Source organism: Dipteris shenzhenensis, chromosome 27 (genome assembly GCF_047967505.1).
Source record: "Dipteris shenzhenensis isolate YYH24624 ecotype China chromosome 27, Dip_SZ_1.0, whole genome shotgun sequence".
Lineage (NCBI taxonomy): Eukaryota > Viridiplantae > Streptophyta > Polypodiopsida > Gleicheniales > Dipteridaceae > Dipteris > Dipteris shenzhenensis.
Genome location: NC_141622.1, coordinates 37,755,517 through 37,779,665, shown reverse-complemented (window position 1 = coordinate 37,779,665; position 24,149 = coordinate 37,755,517). Strand labels below are relative to the sequence as shown.

Below are 24,149 nucleotides of genomic sequence, written 5' to 3'. Positions count from 1 at the left end.
CTCTAGCCGAGGTAGCATGACCTCGGAAGAATCAGTCGACATTTCCCTTATAGGATCTATTTTTGTAATCTATGTGTTTGCGCTCTATGTAAATGATCGGGAGGGATTAATGTCAAGGTCCTAGGTGAGGGCTGATAGCACCAGACTAGATAGATCTGAGACCAGGGGCCTAGTGCAAAGAATGTGCCTAGGGGCAAGGAATTAAATGCATCCCAAGAGAGGGGTGAAATGTTGCATTAGAAAGGCCCTATATGGATGACATGTGGCATCTAGATCTATCTAGGGATTTGGGGTCTGTCAAAGCTTGAGAGAGAAGGGGAGAATAAAGGGATTTACGTGATTTTGAGATAGCTCTCTCTCTCTCTCTCTCTCTTGCTGTGAAGCTTTGGCAGTTTGGCTGGGTGGAAGATTAAGGTGCTACTCCCGTGATCGGAACTAGAGACTAGGATAGTAAATAGTGGTAACAATTTGGTATCAGAGCGGAAGGTTGGAAGGAGAGGAAGAATCGACGGACGGTAGTTGGTGACGACGAGGTCTGCGACAGTGCAGCGCTCACGTGGACCCACGAACGGGCTGTTGGAGCGATTCGACGAAGTTAATTTGTGAGATGTAGCGCAGGAACGTGGGGACCTACGAATTGGCGGGGTGCTGGATTACTTCAAGGGCAAGGATCCGTCTGATCGCGTGAGCTGGTATCACCGGACCTGACGGAGCTTCTTTGAAAAGGAAGCGAACGAAGAAAATGGTGGAGAGCGACGCAGGATAAGCAGATGGGCGACGAGCTTTGTTAAAGCTACGTAATTGGAGCAGATTTGCCATTTTTACGCACGCGTCCGAAAGGGTGCCTAGGCACTCGAAGGATCGCCAGGCGTGGAGCGCAGACCCATGTCACGACGCCCTTCGTGGATTTAACGGAGACGTGGTGGCTGACGATTGGCTTCGGGTAACATTGGTGTGGGCATCGCTGAAGGCACGGCGCCGATCGGTGAATTACAGACTACAAAGGGTAGACTAAGCCCGTAGGTTGATAGCAGACTGTACGTGCAGGCTGCAAGCAGCAGGATTCGAATTCCAGGGGGCCTTCTATCTATTTTCCCTTTTGGTTTTGGATCAGAATTCATAGACCAGGAAGGCTCTTTGTCATTTCTGTCGATTCTATGTTTTTTTTCCTGGTTTGGTTTGCTGATACTCCGTTTGCGTGAAAAGTGACAAGTATGCATGAGAGTTTGATGCTGTAGCAGGGACAGATTGTGCAGATGCCTGTATACTTGAGTCTGAGTTAATTTGCAGGAATCTCCCTAGTATAGGGAAAAGCGGGATTCGGATATATGCCTGTGTCAAATACGTAATTAGTGTGCATGTCAGGTTGCAGGAATTCCCTAGTATAGGGAATTGTGTTCAGAGTGTCAGTTTGTGATTACAGTGTTCTAAGGGTGTTAAAAAAAAAAAAAAAAAAAAAACCCCAAAACAAAACACCTACTGAACAAATGGAAGCAGAAGAAGGAGCTTCCAGGAGGGACCCTGGTGAATCAGGAGTCCAGCCGACCCAGCAGGGATCGCGCCCAGTAGCTCATACGTTATCTGGCAGGATTGCATTGCTGGAAGATGCCTTGCAACAGTTGTTAGCACAGCAGTTACAAGCCAATGCAGGGCAGTCCGAACTTAGGAGAGCACTCCAGAGTATGTCTGCCAGACCTTCTCGAGAGGAGAAGGGAAAGGCTCCGATGGAACCGGAGTCTAGTGTCCATACGGTCGAGCCTAGGAAGGCTAAAGTGCCAAATATTGCTAATTACAGACCGGAAAAGTATTCTGGTCGGATGAACGACCGTAGCTCCGATGTCATTGAGACCTGGCTACACAAATGGGACGAGGCGTTCGCCATTTGTGAGATCAGAAATGACATCAAAAAGATCCGCGAGGCCACCCATATGTTTAGTGAGGCGGCGGATCGGTGGTGGATTAAACAACAAAAAGACGGTATAGCATCCACTACCTGGGAGGGGTTTAAAAGAGAGTTCAGGAAACACTTCTTACCTCCTGACGAGGCATCCCGAGCTTGGGATCAATATAGGAACCTGCGTCAGAGAAATTTATCAGTGGCAGAATACACTGATAAGTTTCGAGAGAGTGTAATGAAGGTTGACGAACCCCTGCCTCAATCAATCCAAGTGAAAGATTTCATATTTGGATTGAATGACCGAATAAAAATGGAAGTTCGGGCTAAGTACGCGAACACGCTAGATGATGCAATAGCTATAGCCTTGAACTACGAGGATGCCAAGGGCAGCAAGCCAAGTGGGTTTGCACAGGTCGGAACCCAGTATGGGTATCCGAAGAAATCTGGGTTTAAGAAGAAGTGGACTAGTAAAGGGAGTGGTTCGCAGTCGAGTGGTCAAGCCAAGCAGGCGAGACCGGCTGAAACTCCCAAACCAAGTACCACCATTGGAGTGAAGAGAAAAGTAACTCCAATGGCAGCCCGGGCTTGGTCTAAGTCTCCCTTGAACCCGGAACAAAGGGAAAAAGCGAGGAGGGAAGGCTTATGCTTTGGTTGCCTTCAACCTCATCAGTGGAGAGATTGTCCACGTAATAAAGATCGTCGGATGGCTGAGATGGTGATCTCAGAGTGCGACGTGGAGATGCAGGGAAGTCCCAGAGCGGAAGAGATGCAGATTCAGCTAGCGGGATCTTCTCAGAGGTTAGTACCTTGTTTGTTCTGTGTGTCTGTTACTAAGTTAGTGACGAGTGCACCTGATAACATCCTATCTAAGCCCGCAGCAACGGGGTATACAGCCTTCAATGATACGGAGTTAATCAAAATGAAAGGGCAAGTGGCCAGTCATGATGTCATTGTGTTGTTTGACTCAGCGTCAACTCACAATGTGATTAACTCCAAGCTCGTGAAGAGGCTGAAATTAAAGACAAGTCCATCTGACTATGCGTATACAGTCAGGATGGCTGATGGAAGTTCAACTGAAGTATGGGACCAAAGGGTTACCCAGTTGGAGCTTCAGATTCAGGACTATACTGAGAAGCTTGATTTTGAAATAACCAAGCTTGCTCATGCGGATATAGCCCTGGGAATGGCGTGGCATTCTAGGAAGAATCTAGCCATTGATTGGAAAAAGCACGTATATCAATTCAAGATGAATGATGTGCTTTATGTCTTGCGAGGTGAAAAAGATATACCTCAGGGACCGTTGGTTTCCGTGATGGAAATCAGAAAGGCTCAAGTAGAGTTTTTATACCTTTGCACAGCATCGGTAGAGTCAGTGGATGAGTCTTCGGCTAGCACTGATGTTATGCAAAGTGATGAGATGGCCAAGTTGGCTAACCTTATAACAGAGGAGTTCTCTGAATGCTTTAGGGATGAACTACCTTATGGGTTACCTCCAGAGCGGAAAGTTCAGCATAAGATTGAACTGATCCCGGGGGCAGAACCTGTAAATAGACCTCCCTATAGAATGAGTTTTACGGAAGAAGCGGAGGTGCGTAGACAACTGGAAGAATACCTCAAGCTGGGGCAGATTCAACCAAGTTTCTCACCTTTTGCTTCACCAGTGATATTAAAGAGGAAAAAGGATGATACGTTTCGCCTCTGTATAGATTACAGAGCATTGAATAATATCACTGTTAAGCACAGGTATCCGATGGCTCGGATTGATGATTTGCTAGATGCATTACATGGAGCCGTGATTTTCAGCAAGATAGATCTTAAGTGCGGCTATCATCAGATCCGGATTAGAGCCGAGGATGTGCATAAAACCGCTTTTAGAAGCAGGTTTGGTCATTATGAGTTTTTGGTAATGCCCTTCGGACTTACCAATGCTCCAGCGACCTTCGTCATGCTTATGAACGATTTACTACGTCCGTATATCGGAAAGTTTGTAGTACATTTTATTGACGATATCCTGATATTCAGTAAAAGTGTTACTGAGCATTGTGAACACTTAAGAGTAGTGTTCAGTACTTTGAGGAAAGCCAGTCTTTATGTAAATAAAAAGAAAACTATACTGTGTATGGTTAGGCTTGAGTATTTAGGGTTCATAATTACTCCACAGGGGGTAGAAATGGATCCGAAGAAAGTGGCTGCGATACTAACTTGGCCAATCCCTCAGAGTCTGACCGCGTTGCGATCATTCTTGGGATTTGTCCAGTTTTATAGAAGGCATATCAAAGGATATTCCGGAATAGTATCGCCCTTGACTGATCTGACCTCAGATAAAGTACCTTTTATTTGGGGACAGAATCAACAAGAAAGTTTTAACACCATAAAACAAGCTGTGGTCACAGGACCGGTGTTAAAAATAGTTGATCCCCAGAAACCGTTGTTCCTAGAAACCGATGCAAGTGGCATTGCGGTAGGAGCAGTCCTCCTTCAAGAGGGAAGGCCAGTAGCCTTTGAAAGCAAGAAGCTTTCTCCCTCTCAAAGGAATTGGCCAACTCATGAATTAGAGTTGTATGATGTTATCCATGCTTTGAAAACATGGAGGCATTATTTGTATGGTTCAGAGTTTTATGTGGATGTAGATCATGATACTCTGAAACATTTTTGTAAACAGCCTGACTTGAGGGGCCGCCAAGCTAGGTGGGCAGAGCTCATGCAGGAGTTTAATTTAACGATTCGGTACCGAAGAGGAAAAGACAATAAGGTAGCTGATGCGTTGTCTCGCATTATGCACAACCTGAGTTTCACGGTATTAGAGAGTGCTCTAATGACCGAGATCAGAGAAACTCAAAAGGTGGACGAGTTTGTCCAGAGCTTGTGGCCTAAAGCTCATGTGTTAAAACCCGGGGAAAGTGAAAAGGATGACCTGGCATCCAGAAAAGGCCAAACTTATGCAAGATATACCATAAGGGATGGTATGCTAGTTAGAAATGGCAAGGTTGTAGTACCTGGTCAGAATGATCTCAGGCAGAGAGTCATTCGACAATGCCATGATAGCCCGTGTGCGGGACATCCAGGAGTCGAGAAGACATATGATCTCGTGAAGCGAGATTTCTTTTGGCCAAAGATGAAAAAGCATATTCATGAATATGTGACACGGTGTTTCTCGTGTCAGGTAAGTAAGGCCGAGCGGGTAAAGCCACCCGGACTTTTACAGCCCTTGGAAATACCACTAAGCAAGTGGGAGAGCATTTCCATGGACTTTATTGTAGGGTTACCTGCAACACAAGGAGGGTATAATTCTATCCTTGTGGTGGTTGATCGTCTAACCAAGATGGCTCACTTCATTCCGACTAGAGAGTCTATTAGTGCCCCGCAAGTAGCGGAGTTGTTTATTAGACATATATTTCGTCTGCATGGATTGCCTAGATCCATAGTGTCAGACAGAGATGTCAGGTTTACCGGTCACTTTTGGACAGCGGTATTTGAGACACTGAGGACTGAGTTAGGAATGAGTAGTGGGGATCATCCTGAGACGGATGGTCAGACGGAGAGAGTCAACCAGACTTTAGAGGATATGCTGAGAGCATATGTGTCATTGAGGCAACATACATGGGACAAGTGGTTGCCATTGTTGGAGTTTGCCTACAATGATAGGAAACATTCATCTACTGGGTTCAGTCCGTTTGAGCTGAACTATGGTTATAGACCAGCCAATCCAACTATAGTTGGAGTACCTCAGAAAGTGCCTAGTGCCGCGAACTTTGTAGTTCAGATGCGGGAGATGCTAGCACTTGCGAGAGCTAACATCCGCCAGGCTATGGATAGAGCCAAGGTGTATGCGGATGAAAATCGGTCTATAAGAGTATTTGAAGAAGGAGAAAAAGTTTTTCTCAGAATTCCTTCGCACTCGAAGTCGTTGACTTCAGGAGAGTGTGCTAAGTTATCACCTCGATACTGTGGGCCGTGGTTAATTCTAAAGAGAATAGGCAGTGTAGCCTATAAATTAGAATTGCCACAGGGGTGTAAGGTGCACCCGGTTTTTCATGTTTCACGTTTAAAGAAATTTTTACATACTGGTGACTCACTAATCGAAGGTGTGGTTTTGTTTCAGGAGATAGAGGATATTGCAAGGCGCAAACCAACAAGAATCCTGGACCGAGGAACAATGCAAATACGAAATCGGAAGATACCCACGGTGTTGGTTGCATGGCATGGTCAGCCTCTATCCGAAGCTACCTGGGAATCCGTATATCAGTTGCGGAGAATGTTCCCAGACTTTATCATCGAGGACGCTGATGTCTGAAGAGGGAAGGAATGTTACGCTCTAGCCGAGGTAGCATGACCTCGGAAGAATCAGTCGACATTTCCCTTATAGGATCTATTTTTGTAATCTATGTGTTTGCGCTCTATGTAAATGATCGGGAGGGATTAATGTCAAGGTCCTAGGTGAGGGCTGATAGCACCAGACTAGATAGATCTGAGACCAGGGGCCTAGTGCAAAGAATGTGCCTAGGGGCAAGGAATTAAATGCATCCCAAGAGAGGGGTGAAATGTTGCATTAGAAAGGCCCTATATGGATGACATGTGGCATCTAGATCTATCTAGGGATTTGGGGTCTGTCAAAGCTTGAGAGAGAAGGGGAGAATAAAGGGATTTACGTGATTTTGAGATAGCTCTCTCTCTCTCTCTCTCTCTTGCTGTGAAGCTTTGGCAGTTTGGCTGGGTGGAAGATTAAGGTGCTACTCCCGTGATCGGAACTAGAGACTAGGATAGTAAATAGTGGTAACAGGGGAAGCTCTACAACAACGACAAAGATGACAAGGCGTTGCTGGCAAAGGAAAAAGGGCAAGCCTAACAGTGGCAAGTCCAAGAAGGATGACTCTGATGACGAGGACACTTCCAAGAAGAAGCAGAAGAAGTGTTTCTATTGCAACACGCTAGGCTATTTTGCGAAGGATTGCAGAAAGAATAAGGCGGATAAAAAAAACAAGGAGTCCAACTCAGATTCAGAGGGTGACACAAAAGCCAACGCTAATGTGGTAATCAAAGAACTGTTCTTAGTGACATCTCTATGTGTTACTGAGGTCAAATATGCCAACCTAGAAGCCACAGTGATGATGTCCGTCATTGAGATGTGGGCCGACGGGGAGTCAGAACCCTTTGTGATCAGAGCAAGCACACATGCAATATGATGATTTGGTATGTACTTGATGTTCTTAATTTGAGCCTTTATAGCATGCTGTGGAGAGAATCTGCTCTTCATATGTCTCAGATAATGCGAGATTGGAAGGAATTGGCCTTCTTCGAAGGCAGAAGAGGAAGTGTGGGTGCTTCTTCAAATCTCTGACATAGACTGCTAGAAGATTATGGACAAGTTGTACTGAAGCCGGAAGAGTACCTACTTGAGAGCTCATTGAGAGTTCGTGGTCTAGGTTATCTGGAGATATTCTTAGGATTTCATTTCTCGAGATGGTTCGTTTGTTGTGGACCTTGCCAAAGGAAGGACGGGTTGAAATAGACCCTCAGAGCATGGTGCCTAGAAGACTCCAGGTTGTTCACTCATTATGAGGGACACAACTAGAAGACCGTGGTGATTAGGTTGCTCGAGTTCGAAGGCGGGAACGTGACTGAAGGTGGTGGTGCCAGGAGGTGCTACCGGATATGGACCTGTGTACCAGGATGGTGTGCGGAAGCGAAACTGGACCTGGTGGAGCAGGAGCCACTGTATGAAAAGCTAGGAAAAGATTTCGACATTGAAATGTTCCAGAGGACTACGACTAGGGAGTTACTAGAGCATCGTCATCGACGTGTTGGCATTGGGCCGGGATGTGTTGGTCAGAGGGGATATTGGAAAGGTCACCTCCCCATCTGTAAGCCCCCAAATGAGGAGAGCGTGGGGGAGGGAGACCTAGGGCAAGATCTGCCCAAAAAGAAGAGAGAGGTATCTGAAGAAACCAGCATGGTTGCAATGGACGGAACCTGTGGAAGGAACACATGGCGGGACAGCAAGTCCTGGATCTGGCCTGGCAGGAGATCAATCAAGAGCGGCAGACATGGCGGGGGATTCCACAGATAGAGGCGCCTATGTGGAGGGCATCTGTGAGCAGATGGACAGCCTGCAACAAAGCCTACAAGTGGCGCAACCATGGGAGGAAGCAGCAGCACCTGGGTCAGCCATTGGCTGAGGCTGGTGGGGCTGGTTGGAGCCAGCCAACCAGATCTGGAGATAAGCTGATCAAGGGGGCTGGACCCTGCATGAAGGAATGGGGCCCTGGACCCTGCATGAAGGAATGAGGCCCTGGTTTTATAGCCCCACAAAGTTGGTGGGGGGCAAGAGCTGGTCGGCCATTCTGGTTGGCCACATAGGCCAGCCCACATCCCCATGCATAGGGGGGAGTGGAGGGAGCTGGCACACAAAGCAAAGGGGGCTGGGTGCCCACTTAAAGGCAGGGGGCAGACAGCCCAAGATAAAAGGCTGTTGGGGGTGGTTTTTTGACAGGCTGAGTCGGCCAATATTGGGCAGACCAGTCGGTCGTTTTGGAGCCCCTTGGGGGCCTATAAATAGAGGCATTTGAGCCTCATAACATTATCCAGCACTTCAGCAGGAGTGGGCAGACAGGAGCAGCCAGCAAGTCTCTCTCTTGGGCCTCAACACTGGATGTGAAGGTGAGCCAGAAGTGTGTTGCAGAAAGAGTTCACAGGGCTGAACCTTAGGCTGTCTATCAGGGCAGCAAGAAGCTGAGATCTGGACGGAGAGTCTACATATGCTTGAGGTGGAGCACGCGGGCTCAAGTCTAGAGATATCCGGCAGATAGTAGAAGTACCTTGTGGTAAGATCAAAGGACCACGCTCTGGTAGGCCTTTGGATCTCTCTCTTTTTTATTGTGCCCATAGTTTTGGACGGAAATATATTGTTTTTGGTAGCTTCTATATCTGGCTGGATCATCGTCTATTAATGAGTCTGCACATCTATGTGATGCACTTAAGCTAAAGAAGTTTGTGATTCCACACCCCACACACACTGTGTGAGCTCCTGGGCTATTCTATCAGACTTCCGCTGTGCGTACCCCTCTGTTGGTCCATTTCTAACATACTAAGTGCTGAGACTTCAGAGACTGACTTACGTAGCTCATGCCTGACTCGTCCCCAGACTTGGGCTCACAATGGGGCCACAACATACGACAAGAGGCCTACTGTAGGATCTACTGATGTACATTATGCTGCATGCACTTAATGCAGAGTCCAGTGTGTCACAATGCACCCTAATGCAGGGGTGCATGTGACACGTATAAGGATTGCAAATGCTTTGTATGCAGTGGAGGGCCTCACAAGGGATGTTTTACACGTGCATTCTTCCTGTGCCTTGGGAGCCGGTCCTTGACTAACTCAGTGAACTCCGCCATGTGCGTAACCCTCTATTGATCCATTTCTAACATACTAAGTGCTGAGACTTCAGAGACTGACTTACGTAGCTCATGCCTGACTTGTCCCCAGACTGGGGCTCACAATGGGGCCACAACATACGACAAGAGGCCTACTGTAGGATCTACTGATGTACATTATGCTGCATGCACTTAATGCAGAGTCCAGTTTGTCACAATACACCCTAATGCAGGGGTGCATGTGACACGTATAAGGATTGCAAATGCTTTGTATGCAGTGGAGGGCCTTACAAGGGATGTTTTACTTGTGCATTCTTCCTGTGCCTTGGGAGCCGGTTCTTGACTGACGCAGTGAACTCCGCCATGGTCTTTGTAGTCTTGTTGGCTTCAAGGGATGGAGAAAACATCTGAGTGAGAGGAGATGAGAATTTCTTGCCGAATGCAGCCTCATAAGGCATGCTACCAATATTAAGGAATGTATGTAATTGAGGATGGCCTGCACCAATGGAAGATATTGCTTCCACTTTGACTGTGTATTGTGACAGTACACTTTGAGAACATCAAACGCCAGCTGGTTATAGATCTCTGTTGGTTCATCTTTTGCGGGTGAAAAGCATTATACAATTGTGTTTTTGTGCCAAAATTGCCAAGCAAGCTCGCCAAAAATGAGAAGTAAATATGGTGTAGCTGTTTGACGTAATGGTTCGTGGTAGATTGCCAATGGGGTACTAATATCAAATGATAGGTGCGCTACATCTTCAGCATTGGCCGTCTGTTTGCAAGGTACAAGTATAGAAGACTTACTGAAACGATCAAGAATCCTTAAGCGTTGTATATTTTGCGTACTTGTTGATGCTGGAAGAGATCCCATGAAGTCCATGACTATGTCTTGTAGGGATCTTCGGGAATAGGCAAAGGCTTGAGTAAACCTGCCGCCTTGTGGAAAACCTTTAGTAAAAGAGTAGGAAAACATAGTTTAAAATAAGAGGACGCATTGGGGGACTGCAAGATGGCTGCCTTGATGATGAGGAGGGTTGAAGATGAAAAAATCATATGGCTGAAGAAGAAAATTCCACAAGTTGAATGGGATGAAAATGATAAAAGCTGTGTCACTCAAAAGGAACACAAGTATAGGTTTTTTTCAGAGAGAGACAAGAGTTAAGATTCTTAGACAAACAAAGAAGCTGAAAGGTACAAGGATCTGGATATCTGAGGAGTTCACTCCAAGCCAGCTCAAACAAAGGAGCATCAAATTCACTAAATTGAAGGATGCACGTAAAGCAGGTAAATGAGCGGTCTACCGAGATGGACAAGCATTAATTAGGGATATCAAATCCAACCCAAAGACTCTGTCTTAATTGATTTAATGAAAGCCACTTTATGATAGGACTAGAACATAGTCATATAGATATCTGCATAGGCTTTCCAAAGACTAGGGTCCTGGAGGGGACATGGTGAAATCCCTTCCAGGAGTAGGACCCTCACACAATTAAGTCATACCATGCTGTCATGAACTCAGCTGCATGTTCCTAGGATGCAACTTGGGACACATACTACTCTCAAGCTCAGAACAAATTTCTGCATAGTTATGGCAATCTTACTAAACATCACTAGCCAATAAGTAATTAAACTTCACAAACTACAGTGGCAAGGCTTTTGGCTTTTGGTTAATTTATAACCATCACATTGGATACAATTTTATTGTTTTTTGCCCTCCTTGATAAGTAGTTAAAACTTTTTAGTGACAAAATCTGCCAAAGAAGCTTCTTTCATTGTAAGATATCTATCTGTTTTTATGATTTATTTATTTTTTGGCATTTCTTTATTCTCTGCTCAAGAGATTACTTGTCGAACAATTACTTTGTGGGCACCGCTAGTATGTAGCAAAATGTTTTTGCTCGAAGGACAAAAGTATAGTTTGTGGTGCACTACATCGACTTGGTTAGCCGTTTATTCATTCGTGTTATCACACACTTGAATTATTAATATCTATAAAGCTCTGAACTCTTGGAGCTAAAGAAAACAGCAAGCCCACGTGTTTAATCTATCTTTTATTAGAATTGAGGATATGTGATGATTTTTTGGGTGGTTTTGTAGGTTGCATTGGTCAAGATGTCTGGAGACCTTCTTGGACGACTTCCCCACAATGAAACAATCCAATTCTCTAAAGGTAAAAGTGTAATGATATGAATACCAAATAGCGAGCTTTTTGTGAATCCCTTCTAAGTGTGAGCAGTCAACATGAATTGCTCGTGGTAATATTGCGGAAATGTTCCACCATACGCAGATTTGGATGCATCTTTTTCAGTGCGGTTGTTCCCCGAAGGCTTCTCAATTGGGAAGCCTATAGAGGTATGGGCTTCTAGGCTATTTGGTGAAATTCCTCTGGGTTAAGCTCTCATTCATGTGAATGATGATTGTGCCTGTGCCTGATTAATTTTTTAAGTATTTTCCCTGTTATTTAAGCTGTTTGTTTTTCCCTTTTAGGTTGAAAAAGCAGCACTATCTGCACATGACATCATGGACCCGATGTATCCATACAATCGCACCAGCGAAAGTTTTTTGCGGGTAGAATAGCTTAAACACATTCATGCACCAAGTTTTACGTGTTTCTTTTTATGTCTTTGCTGCTCTGAGAACACTATATAGCTAGAATCTTCACACAAAACTCTCGTCTTATATGCTTTATTGGGTTCTTTCTTGCACGAAGACCCTATCTAAGATTATCATGTTATGTTTGCACAGGCGCTTGATGGAGGTTGTATCCCAGGAGATCTTCTTGAAGAAGTGCCTTGTAAATATGTGGATGGCTGTGTGGTGTGTGAGGTATGCATTTCTAGCCATGGAACAGTGTAAATGCTATTTCTTCCTTTCATCATGGCTCTCTTTGTTGATTTGACCTTTGATATGGGTAGTAAGACGGGAAGAATTATGTTTTACTCATAGATATCAAGCAAGGTTTGTTCTGAGTTTGAGCGTTGATCAATTGGAGTTACTATCTTTAGTTGCAACGGCACCAGCCAAATGTCAATTGTGTTGGAAATATTGTAATATTTAAGGGAGTGGCCAATGTAATAATTAGTTAGAAGACTCAAGGGCCATTTAGTGGTTGAGTTTAGGATGTATGGATTTGCCCTAGGGTTTTGTGATGTTGACAAGCCTTGTATTCTTTCACTCTTTAATTCTTGCATGTTGTGTTCTCCACCCCCATCTAGCTGCTGCAGTGCTAGACAACCTATTTTGGAGGGGTTTTTCTCAGATTTCGAGCTGGTGTTGTAAGAAACACTGCTTCATAACAGACCACCTTTAGTTTGAGAATTTGTACATCTTATTGAGGTTGTCAAATTGTTGGATGGCCAATTTTGGGACGCTTTTTGGCCACTGAGTGCTGTGTTTTTTCTATTCTAGACAGGTCACCACATTTGGAGGACATTTCCAATTTTACCTAACTGACTCTGAATTGGCCGCATCAGTTTCTGAGAGGTTACGTCTGTTAGAGCTCCTTTCAAACCTGTTCCAACCCTGTCCTTGTTGTACCTTCTGTTCCATTGGCTTTGCCTGACAAATATCCTACTTGCCATGTATGTAGTAAGGTATCCCGGACCTCCTTGGTTCTAGACTTCTGCTCTCACAAATATGGATCCGGAGTGATATTCAGGCCCAACATAGAAGCTATGACATCCACGTGAGTAAGAGTCTGGACGGTATTCGTCATTAAGGTGACCTAACTCTGTAGTGCTTGAACCTGTTGAACCAACTGGGTATGATTCAAGGTAGCTGCATTAAATCTCGTTCCAGAGTTGTCAAGAAGTCTGGGAAAGTGACCTTTGTGACCAGATCATTGTATAAACCTTGATCATCACTTCCAGACCATGATGCATACGCTGAATTTCATCCTAGGGAGAGTGATTCGGATCAGCCATAGGAAATCCCTGCAAATCGTCTAACTTTGAAGAGCCCAGGCAGATAGAAAACTGAAATCAGGAGCCAATTTCAATGTCGAAACCAGAAATTGCCCGAGATGCAGGGCAAACAGTTCTGGTGCAAGTCAGAAGCTTCGGGTGTACGATTACCACCTCTGAGAGAGAGAGAGAGAGAGAGAGAGAGAGAGAGAGAGAGAGAGATTAATGTCCTCGGGAGGCCTCACGGGCCTATGGGACAAAATACACATCAAAAGGATAAACACCAAACATCAGTGATAGACTGAGAGTCTCTTGGGAGTGTGTATACCACTCATAGAGTTATTATAGGTTAACTATGGTCTACTTCAAAAGATAATCAGCCTGCATTACATCAGTTTAAGACTGAAAGTCTTTGAGTTTGGATTTGAAGTCTTGATAAGTGCTTTTCCGTCTCTATAAACAGCCCATTTTCCTTCCTTGCGGACTTCTTCACTTTAGTCCAGAGATCCATATTTTTGTGCCACTCAGCTTGTTGGTTTGCTTGAGAATCTTACTTCTTGCTTTCCTATCATTGAGAACCACCTTGGCTTGTGTCCCAACTTGGAGAGCACCAACTATGTCCTTTGAATCCCATTCGATATGAGGGGTGGGTGCTATAATATGGTCAATCTTTTCTTCCATATTCTCTTCATGCCAACTGTCAGGTAGTCCTCCAATGCGTAGGCACCGGGTATTACCCTCTCTCCTTTCCTGTTCTTGTACCTCTTCATATATTTCGCTTTTGTTGATTTTATTATCCATTGCTGCTGTGATTTCTTGTTGTATTGACTTGACTTGATTGGTAACCACGTGCTGGACTTTAGTCACGAATTGTGGTGCAGGTTCTGCTTCACTGTGAATCTGCATGACCTCCTGTATGATTTCCCTCTTGCCATTGCTTTCCATCTCATTCACTTTCCTCCCTAGGGCTGCAACCAAAAGTCTGAGCTCCCTTACTAGCTGCTGTAGATAATAAATCTGCTCATTTGGATCTGCGCCAATCCTTTGTTTGTACGTTAGTGCGAATGGGCTAGGTGTTGCTGCAATAGCAGAATATGAAGGCTTGTTATTTGGGGTAGAAGCAAAGAGTTTGGTCTTGGGAAACTCCATCCTGGCCATCGTGGATCTGAGAGCCCCTTTGCTGAGTCTAATGCCCCAAGCTGAGCCAGGGGCTCAGCTCTCAGCCTGGGGCTGACTCTGGCGGGCTGGAGGTGGCACAGAGCTGTAGGACGTCGAGTTGATGAGGCGACTGACGAACTGCTGAGGCGATGACCTAGATCTACGATAGGCGACAGGATCTACTACGGGTGACGTAGATCCACGACGTCCGCTAGAGATCTACGACGATGACGGGATTGACAATGATGGAGATCTGTTGAGATCTACGGCGGGATTGACGCGGGGGGGAGAGAGAGAGAGAGAGAGAGAGAGAGAGAGAGAGAGTATTAAAGTCTTCGGAAGACCGATGGGTCTATGAGACTGTGAAAATCCTGGTACAAAGGAGCTGTGATGGTGGAGCTACTAAACGAGCATCCACACTAATGCAAAATGCAAAAAATGCAGAATTGTAGTACCAAGTACTAAGTACAACATGAACATGATGATGACGGCGACGGCGACGGGATTGACGATGACGGAGATTTACTGAGATCTATGATGGGATTGATGACGGGATTGGAGAGAGAGAGAGAGAGAGAGAGAGAGAGAGAGAGAGAGGGAGATTAACGTCTGCAAGAGGCCTCGCGGGCCTATGAGACAAAGTGCGAATCCAAGAAGTACCTCATACAAGCCACTGAGGGCTGAAGCAAAGGTTTCACCAAGACCTATGCTAAGAACTAAAAGCTGAAAAACTGAAAGCAAAAGCTAAAACGCCAACATGCTCAGCTAGTGAACAAAATACTAGAGTAGCAAAGTAACCTCTAGCATGTCAGGCGCTCAGGGCTAGCACGCCTAGGACGTGCTCAGGTTCCATATATCCAGGTAAACTGGTGGCACTTTGATGAGATCTGAGAAGCTCTCATATATGTCTGTCGAGCTGTCTCGCGACGTGGGGGAGGGCATGGTCTCCTCCATCTCTGGATCCAGTGTGCTACGTCAAGGGTGATGCCTCGACTTTGGCGGTCGCCTCTGAGAAGGGATGAGATAGATCGAACCTCGATCGTGCGTACTCTGGGCTCTCTCTGTGTCGCACGTGGAGAGTGCGTCCCTCGTGCATCTCTACTGCTGATCCATGATGCTCTCATCTCATCAAGCTCCTCTCCCTCGGCTATGCTAGCAGTTGAGATGCATTGAAATCTGTGACAAAAGTCTATGATCTGTCAATGGTAACTTGTGGCATCAGCCCATGCTGCTCTTTGGCCTGTCGCATTAGTGTGTCTCTCTGTCGGCGCATCTCAAGCAGGTAGAGCCCAACACAGACCTGATCGTGAATATGTATCAATCGTTTGAGTGGACCAAAGCCCTGTCCCTCCTGAAAGAGGCAATGATATCGTCCTCGGATCTCATAGTAGGCTAGGCAAACACATAGAAAATGTTCCTCTGTCTCGATCTCCCCCATCTGGCATAGTGTGCAAGTCCTCTGCTCTCTGGGTATGCCTATAGCTCTCCCTACCTCAATACATAGCTGATGTGATGAGACTCGTAGTTGACCAATGGCGATGCTCAGTGCATGTGAAACTCTCTTGTCCTCAAGATATTGAGGTCTGATAACAAGACCGTGCTCTGAGATCCTCAGGAAGTGATCACGGTAGAACTGGATCTTGGTGGAGAGCTCCTCTCCCCCCCAAGCCCTAGATGTATGGAGCTGGAGGAGGTCCAACCGTATGATACGGTTGATCTCATCTCGTGGGATCATCTCGGGTGGTGCGTCAAGGCTATACTGAAAGGGAGGAAGTCTGTCCATCTGAATGCTATGACTACCAAACCATGTGGATACCCGTGCGTACCATGCTGTATCGACACCACTCTCTGCTAGTCGCCTGGAGGAAGGACTCTAATGCTAGTCTCGGTAGTCTCCACTGGGGTAAGGACCAAACCCTATGGAGAAACGTCACTGTCTGGAAGATGGCATCAACCCGGAGGGGGGTCATGGCGAATTCTGCCTGTATAATCTGATGAGGGACTGAGGGTTTACTCCGAATCATCCTGGATCCCATGGTCACCTGTAATCTCTCAAATCTCTTCCATTCCATTGTTGAAATGTCACTCCCCTAGAAAGGTGCTGCATACATGGCAGTCGGTCTCACCCGTGTGTCAAAGAGCCAGCCCTTTGTCGGGGGGGAAGTGTGCCTGGAAGCATCATCTCCCTAGTCGGGTCAGAGCACCCTGTCCTTGTGTGAGTCGTGCTGTACCTGCATGGATCATTGTGAAACCTGGTCCAATGAACACTATCCCCAAATATGTGTAGGACTGCACTATCTCCACAGGCTTGCCTTGGTATGTGAAACTATGGTGATGGGATACTATTGCTCGCGAGGTGTTGAAGATCATAACCTTGGTCTTCCCAAGGTTAACTGTCAAGTCTCTCTCTTTGCAGAACATCTCCAGAGCCTCTAGATGTTTCTGCAGCCCCTCTGTTGAGGATGATATGAGGACTATGTCATCGGCGTACAACACTATCTACACCATCATGTCAGCTAGGAGCGAACCCTCTCCGCCTAATCGATCGACAAAAGAAGTGATCTTGTCGATATAGAGCCCGAAGAGAGTTGGTGATAGGGGGCAGCCTGCTTTACTCCGATGGTGCTCTCAATCCAGTTTGATAAGCCTCCTGGGGCGCGTATCCTCCCTCTGACAGACTGTCACCACAATGTAAATATCCTAAGTCAAAGTATAGTTGACCATTTATATGATCATAATTAAAGAGTTTTCATATGTGTTAATTATGGTCAAAGAGTTCTTTTAATGGTAAAAGAATTGACTATGGTCAAAGATACTTGACTCTGGTCAAGTAAACGTGACTTCGGTCGGGGAGATTTGGTTTATTACCAGAAGGGTTGATTGCCGTTAACTAGAGAACCACAGAGCTGGCTACGGTCAGAGTGTTGACTTCGGTCAACGAGACTCGGCATGCGCCAAGAGGATTAACTACGGTGAATAGCTTCTACGCTGAACTCACGTACTGCATTTTCTCTTTGATGAATAAAAGCCTTCAGGGGGGTCCAGCCCAACCATTGTTCTGGGCCCTAGTGTATCTGTTGAGAGAGGGAGAGAGCGAGAGAAAATGAGAGTGTCTTTGCTGTCATTTACAAAGTGGGATTTCATTGGTATAGTGGTATTTCTTTTGGCCATGGATGCGGAAAGATATATATCAGTTTGTTACTGAATGCCTTACGTGTCAGAAAGTGAAGTATGATAGACGGAAGGCACCTGGCTTACTTATGCATCTTCCCGTGCCTCAGGCACCGTGGGAAAGTATTACAATGGACTTCATTTTTGATTTGCCAAGATCAAAGTCAGGGAATGATGGGATTTGGACTATCAGCCAGGTGGCTCATGTACACCGGGTCAAGAGCACGGTCAAAATGAATCTGGACACGAGCGGGCGGTGGAGGGGTCCTCCTCGTGACCAACGTGGCGACCAATATGCAGAAAGTGAGATATGAGTGGTCAGCTCCAAGTGGAGGAGGTGGCACCATAAAATCATGTATCCGTGGGACCAATGCTAGTGAGCCGAGCAGGTAGTCTACCGTACTACTTCCCCCTCCATGTGGGAAACATGTGAGGCCACCAGACGATGGCCATCTACGAAGACCACTATATATGATTGAGTCATGTATGGCTCCCAGCTCGAGTAAATGTCTCCCATATGCTGTCATTGGTGCATCTGCATCTGTTGAGTGCCTCACGATCCCCAGCTTTGCTGCATCTCCGGTACTATGAGGGAATCCTCATCGAAATCTAATAGGCCCACTTGTCTGTTCCGAGTTCGTGTCTGGAGAACTCTGTGATATCATCATGAATAGTGTCATATGGGCTGTGCCCATCAGTGGTGACCTCTCATGCATAGGATGATGTTAGAGAGAGAGAGAGAGAGAGAGAGAGAGAGAGAGAGAGAGATTGGTCCCCCTCCCCCCTCAAGCTCGAGATGTATGTAGTTGGAGGAGATCTGACTGTATGATATGGTTATTCTTATCTCGAGGCATCAACTCGGAGTGCATCCATGCTGTATTGGAAGGGGGAAGCCGGTCCATCTGGATACTATGACTGCCAAACCATGTAGATACATGTGCATGCCATACTGTGGTAGCCCCCCTCTCTGCTAGTCGTATGGATGACTCTAGTGCCAGCCTCGGTAGTCTCCAGTGAGGCAAGGCCAGACCCTGTGTAGGAATGTCAGTGTTTGAAAAACGGCATCAACCTGGAGGGGTGTCATGGTGAAATATGCTTGTACTATTTGATGGGGATCGAGGGCTTACTCCGAATCATGCCTAGTACCCATAATCACCTGTAGCCGCTCAAATCTCCTCCACTTTGTCACTGAGAGGTCGCTCCCTCGGAAAGGTGCTGCATACATGCGAGTCGATCTCACCAGTGTGTTGAAAACCCAGCCCTTCGTCGGTGGGTCCTGAAAATGCACCTGAAAGCATTGCCTCTCTAGTTGCGGGCCAAAGCTCCCTATTCACGTGAGTCATGCTCTGGCTGAGAGAGAGGGGCGGGGAGGGTTGATCGAGGGGGGTGAGCCAAGTAGAGACACAATATACAACAAAGGGCAAAGGAGAGAGAGGGAGAGCTAGGAGGAAGAAGGTGATTTTGAACTATTTTAGATGAGGTGGAACTGAGGTCCATCAGCTCAAGAATTCCCTAGCAAGTTCCATGTATTTGTAAATGGTGATAACCATATCCTTTCAATTTCCATGTTTTATCTTACACGGGTGCAGAAGCCTCAACAGCTAAAAATTCTCAAGACTTTAGAACAACAAAAATTGTATGATTAGAAAATTCAAGTCTTACAAAAGGTATATTTCAATTTCCATGTTGTTGACTCTAGAATTCATTCACTATTCCCGACTCATATTTTGATGCATATGTGCCTGGTCTTTCCATAAAATTGAGTCTTTTGAAGGGAACCAGGAGTGGCTTTGCCTGGGTATTCAAAACAGCCACTTTTAATGAATCTGAATTTGTATGATTGGATATATTCTAGTCTTACAAAGGTATATTTTTTAATCACCTTAGCGGGCATGCGAATTCTTTGAATTTCATCCAAGTGATGAGTAGCTGTTCAACTATATCGAAATCTCTTACGCGGGCACAGAAGCTACAACATCTAATTCATTGTAGATTTTAGACTTTAGAAATGAAAATCTGAATTTGTATGATTGGATATATTCTAGTCTTACAAACGTATATACATACCTTTTTTTGCAAGTTCACAGATAGAGCAAAGCCCCAAGAAATGGGAGTCCTAACTTTTTTAATGAAGGCTAAAAGATTTCTGCATTCTATGAATGCAGGATTCCTCTTTTTATTGAGTGAGAAGGTTTAGAGTGGAGTGGTGTGCAATACATTTTTAGCCATCTGGATTGGTATTTTAAATTTTGCATTAGTCGAAGCAAAATGGTGCAAAATAACAGTCAATTGTGGTCATATGTGACACTAGTGAGGGTTTTAATATCTTTCAGATCCTCGATTACCGTGTCAATGCTCCGTCTTCTGCTGATACTGTGTCACCTCAATCCAAGTCATCTGTGGACTGGATGCCAGTCGTATACAAGATCACACTGCAACCCACCACAGAGAGTATTGTGAAAGATGTTGCTTCAATGGTAGATGAGACATGGACGTACAAGGACCTATTGGTAAGTCCCATCCTTTCGTTGAGAAGTCGAATAGTTTTTCTGGCTAAATGCAAGCAGTTGCACCATGTAGTGAGCTGACATACATTTTATTTGGTTTGGCAGGAGATTGAATCTAGAATTTTGAAGATTGCATGGCCAGCATTGCACCTTGATCCCAAATCCACATTTAACCAATTAGAAAACAAATCCGTGGTACTGGCTTGATTCCTTTCAATGTTACTTTTCATTCGTTTCCATCCCTTTTTAAGCCTGTGCGATCTCTAAATAAAGTAAGGGTTCTCAATTTAATGTCATGTGAATTGTACAGCTCCGTTCTGGTCACAGAATCATCAAGCATTATAGAACTCCCAAGGGTGCTTTGATGGATCGACGGTTGCGTCTGGCAACCTCAGGAAAGGCTATGGTCAAAGCCGGTAGTCTAGCTAACAGCAAGAAAATTTCTTTTGAAAAGGATCCAAAAGAACTAACAGGTGAAGCAAATTCAGAGGTGCTTGCAACTAGTCCAGAAGTTTTAGCGCAGAATGCTGTGAAGTCCAAGGTTACCAATCTCACAAATTCAGAGGTGCTTGCGACTAGTCCAGACGTTTTAGCGCAGAATGCTGTGAAGTCCAAGGTTACCAATTTTGCAATCCCACCAGCACCTCCTGCTGCTGGTGTTAAGAGTGAAACATCCTTGCTACTTGCAGGACAAAGAAGAGAGCCCATGGACAGCTTGATGGCCTTATTGGCTGTGGCCCAGAGGTATGGTGCCTTCTCTGCCCACCTTATATGATTGTTTTCTTGATATGATGTAGTTGTCAATGAGCTGAGTCCAAGTCTTGACTGTGCATATAGGCATGGGCTCCCAGCAAAGAAAAGAAAGGTCGAGCAGCTGCCAGAAGTTAAGAAGGCACCTCCTCCTTGGCAAGAGCTGTCAGTTGCTCTTTCAAACACTTCAAGTGACGACATCAAGGATCCCAAGGGCCCAAGAAACATGGCTGATTCTCTTGTGGGAGGAAACGTGAACGTCCGAAAGACACGTGTTTTACTGTTCCGGCGTCAGATAATCCAAGGTCCATCATTATATGTACCACTGTTCATTTCAAAAATTTCTTACAAACTGGCATGAAAAAGTTTATATCTAGTTATGTTTGCATGTGTACAGGGCCATACTTGCGTCATATTCGTGTCCGTCTGGTTATGTGTGAGCGAGGTAAGGATGCCATGGTTGAGGCAGTGGTGCAGTTCGGGGATGATCAAGATGATGAAACATTAAACTCAGTGCCACATCACTTTCTTCCCACAATGGCCAATGCTGTAAGTTTTCGTTAGATATCTTTGGGTTCTCGAAACGATTGTTGTCCATCTCACTTGTATTTCAGTTTGTCTGCTCTGCTGTCTATATTTGCATGCAGGTTTGCAATCCCATTGTTATTAAGGTATTTTGTGGATGGTTTGTGTGCAGTATGCTGCAGATCTTTTTGCAAAGCAGTTCTGCGCACTTGTAAGAAATTTTTTTAACTGCCTGACTTTTTGAGAAGTATCAGATTCAAGTTTTAGTGTCTGATTTCTTCTTATTTTGTCGCTTATTGTCTTCCATAAAATGTTTATGTGATTCTTTCTAAGGGTCTCTCCATCTGGTGTAGTTGGAGAAGGATGGGTTTGAGCTAGTAGAGGATCAAGTCCAACCTGCAATGCCACGTGGCACGGCTCCGATGAATGCAGCTTCCACTGCACGTCCACTGCCAGCTGGTGCTTCAACTCTTGGGAATAGTCTTGGTCAGTTATCTTCCCCTCGTGCCATAATGAACCAGCACATGCCGTCCATGGCAGCTGTGGGTGGAATGACTGGGATGCCTCCAATGCAACCATCTTCCCCTGGTGCCCTGTGCACAAGTCGCATGCATCCACCAGGAAATCCTTCTAGTCGACAGATTTCTGGTGGCTATCTGGGGCAGGCAGGAGTAGGCACTTCTGCCAAACCACTGCAACTAGATGTTAACCCCTCTCAACTCACAAGTGCTATGCAGCATCCACAACAGCACCGACCACACATTCAACGTGCTCAGCAGCTTGTAACTTCAACTCAGCTTGCTCAACTGAATGCTTCCAGCCATAACCCAGCACAACAGATCAATCCACAGATGGTTGCAAATCAGGGCCAACTGCAGCAATTTTTGCAGCAGCAACAGCAACAGCAGCAGCAGCAGCAGCAGCAGCAGCAGCGCCAACAGCAAACAAATGCAGCCCTTCAAAGGAAATTGCTGAGCTTGGGGGCAATGGGGAATTTGGGAGGAGTGGGCATTCCTGTAAGTGGTGGAACCCAAGGTGGCCTTGGAAACATGGTGGGACTTAATAATATGAATAATGTTGTGGGTATGGGGGGAATAAACAATGTATCAGCATCCATGGCTGGTATATCAGGTCTTGGCAATGTTGGACAGTTGCCGGGTATGGTGATGGGGCAAAATGCAGGATTGGGTAATCTGATTGGGCCACAGCTTCGGCCAGGTAATCTAAGTCCAGCCCACATGGCAGCATTAACTTCTAAGGCACACCTTCCACAAGGACGAGGTGGTCGTCCTGTGGGTGCTGCTAATCCTACGGGAAGAAATACTGTTGAGAACCTTACTGGTATCAGTGCAGCCAATCCTGTTCATATTTCTGCAGGCTTGCCGATGATTGGACAATCCTTGAGCAGGGTAGGAAGAGTTGGGCTCGCAGGAATGGGAAGTCCAAAAGTGTCCACTCCTACCATGCCAGCTCAGAATTTCTATTTAAACTCCCAACAGTTAAACTCTCAGCAGCAGTTAAACCTGCAACAACAGCTGAACCCATTGCAGCAAAACAACCAACAGCCATTGAATTCTCAGCAGTCACAGCTGACACCAACACAACAGGTGAACTCACAGATGCAACAGCAGCAGCCGACAAATCAACAACAGCAACTCTATCCACAACAGCAGAAAACCTCTCAACCACCACAGCCAGCATTGAATTGTCAGCCACAACAGCAACAGCAAGTGAATCCTCAGGGTCAAATCAACCCTGTGTCACAGCAACTCAATCCACAACAGCAGTCTGCTGCACAAGCGAGCAGCCAGCAATTAGTGGTTGGAGGCCTTGGATCATTAGTTGCGGGCCCAGCAAGTCCACAGCTTAGTTCTCAAAACCTGGGAAGTGGTACAAGCTCCTCCATGGAGTTATCAAGTGCTAACCGTGGTCCACCTTTGTAACGATTGAGACAATGACTCCTCTTGGCAGAAGATTTTGTTTTGGTGTATGGAAGGCTTTTGATTTTTTGACCAAGAGCCATTTGAGGTAACAGGCGGCTCACTTTGTTACTTCCATGTAAAGATGATATATTTATAACCATGCCTTGTCTGGATATTTGTAATATCAATCCACAACAGCAGTCTTCTGGACAACTAAACAGCCAGCAATCATTAGTTGGGTGCCTGCCAAGTCTACAGTTTAGTTCTCAAAACCTGGGAAGTGGCACTAGTTTCTCGAAGGAGCTACCAAGTGCTAACCGTGGTTCACCTTTGTAACCATTGAGACAATGACTCTTCTCAGGCATCTTGTCTGCTGAAGAAGATTTTGTTTTGTATATGGAAGGCTTTAGATTTGTTGACCAAGAACAATTTGAGCTAACAGGAGGTTCACTTTGTTACTTCCGTGTAAAGATGATATATTTTTCTAATCTTGCCTTGTCTGGATATTTTGAAATATCTGTCTCACCGTGTGGAAAGTGTATACAAAATTCGTACTTTGAGTCGATTAAGTATCAGCTCAGCTCAGCTCCGAATAAGCTCAACTCAAGGTCAATCTCTAGTCTCAAATTCTACATCATTGTCAGCAACAGAAATGGAGTTCATTTTGAAGATGGAACTGAGGATTAATGTCATGGAATGTGCCATTTGGATCTTCAGAGTGATATTGAGTAAGGGACGATAGGTAATGTGATGCTTATGTGTAGAGAAACCATTTAAACAACAATTTTAAGCTGGTCTAAAGCTTTACAAAAGGTGTACACACCAACTATTTGTTTGTGTCAATACTAAAATGAACTGAAAAATCTATTCATGTGAGCAGTATCTTTCTATGGATTATTCTTATGAATTGCAAGCGGAATTTGGCAAGCACAATAGGTGCTTGC

The 24,149-nt window shown here is 45.4% G+C and overlaps 1 protein-coding gene across 1 annotated transcript in view; it reads left to right on the top strand.

The window, feature by feature from the left end:
* Positions 1 to 23,704, top strand: part of LOC147884252 (uncharacterized) — a 36,369-nt gene extending 12,665 nt beyond the window's left edge. Inside the window, exons 3-13 of the mRNA XM_087398491.1 lie at positions 11,368 to 11,440; positions 11,558 to 11,622; positions 11,758 to 11,838; positions 12,016 to 12,096; positions 19,835 to 20,011; positions 20,114 to 20,203; positions 20,319 to 20,752; positions 20,846 to 21,063; positions 21,156 to 21,307; positions 21,456 to 21,494; positions 21,637 to 23,704. Coding sequence (XP_087254617.1) covers positions 11,368 to 11,440; positions 11,558 to 11,622; positions 11,758 to 11,838; positions 12,016 to 12,096; positions 19,835 to 20,011; positions 20,114 to 20,203; positions 20,319 to 20,752; positions 20,846 to 21,063; positions 21,156 to 21,307; positions 21,456 to 21,494; positions 21,637 to 23,226 — 3,000 coding nt within the window. The 3' untranslated portion in view covers positions 23,227 to 23,704. The remainder of the gene's footprint in view (positions 1 to 11,367; positions 11,441 to 11,557; positions 11,623 to 11,757; positions 11,839 to 12,015; positions 12,097 to 19,834; positions 20,012 to 20,113; positions 20,204 to 20,318; positions 20,753 to 20,845; positions 21,064 to 21,155; positions 21,308 to 21,455; positions 21,495 to 21,636) is intronic.
* The last annotated feature ends 445 nt before the right edge of the window (positions 23,705 to 24,149 follow it).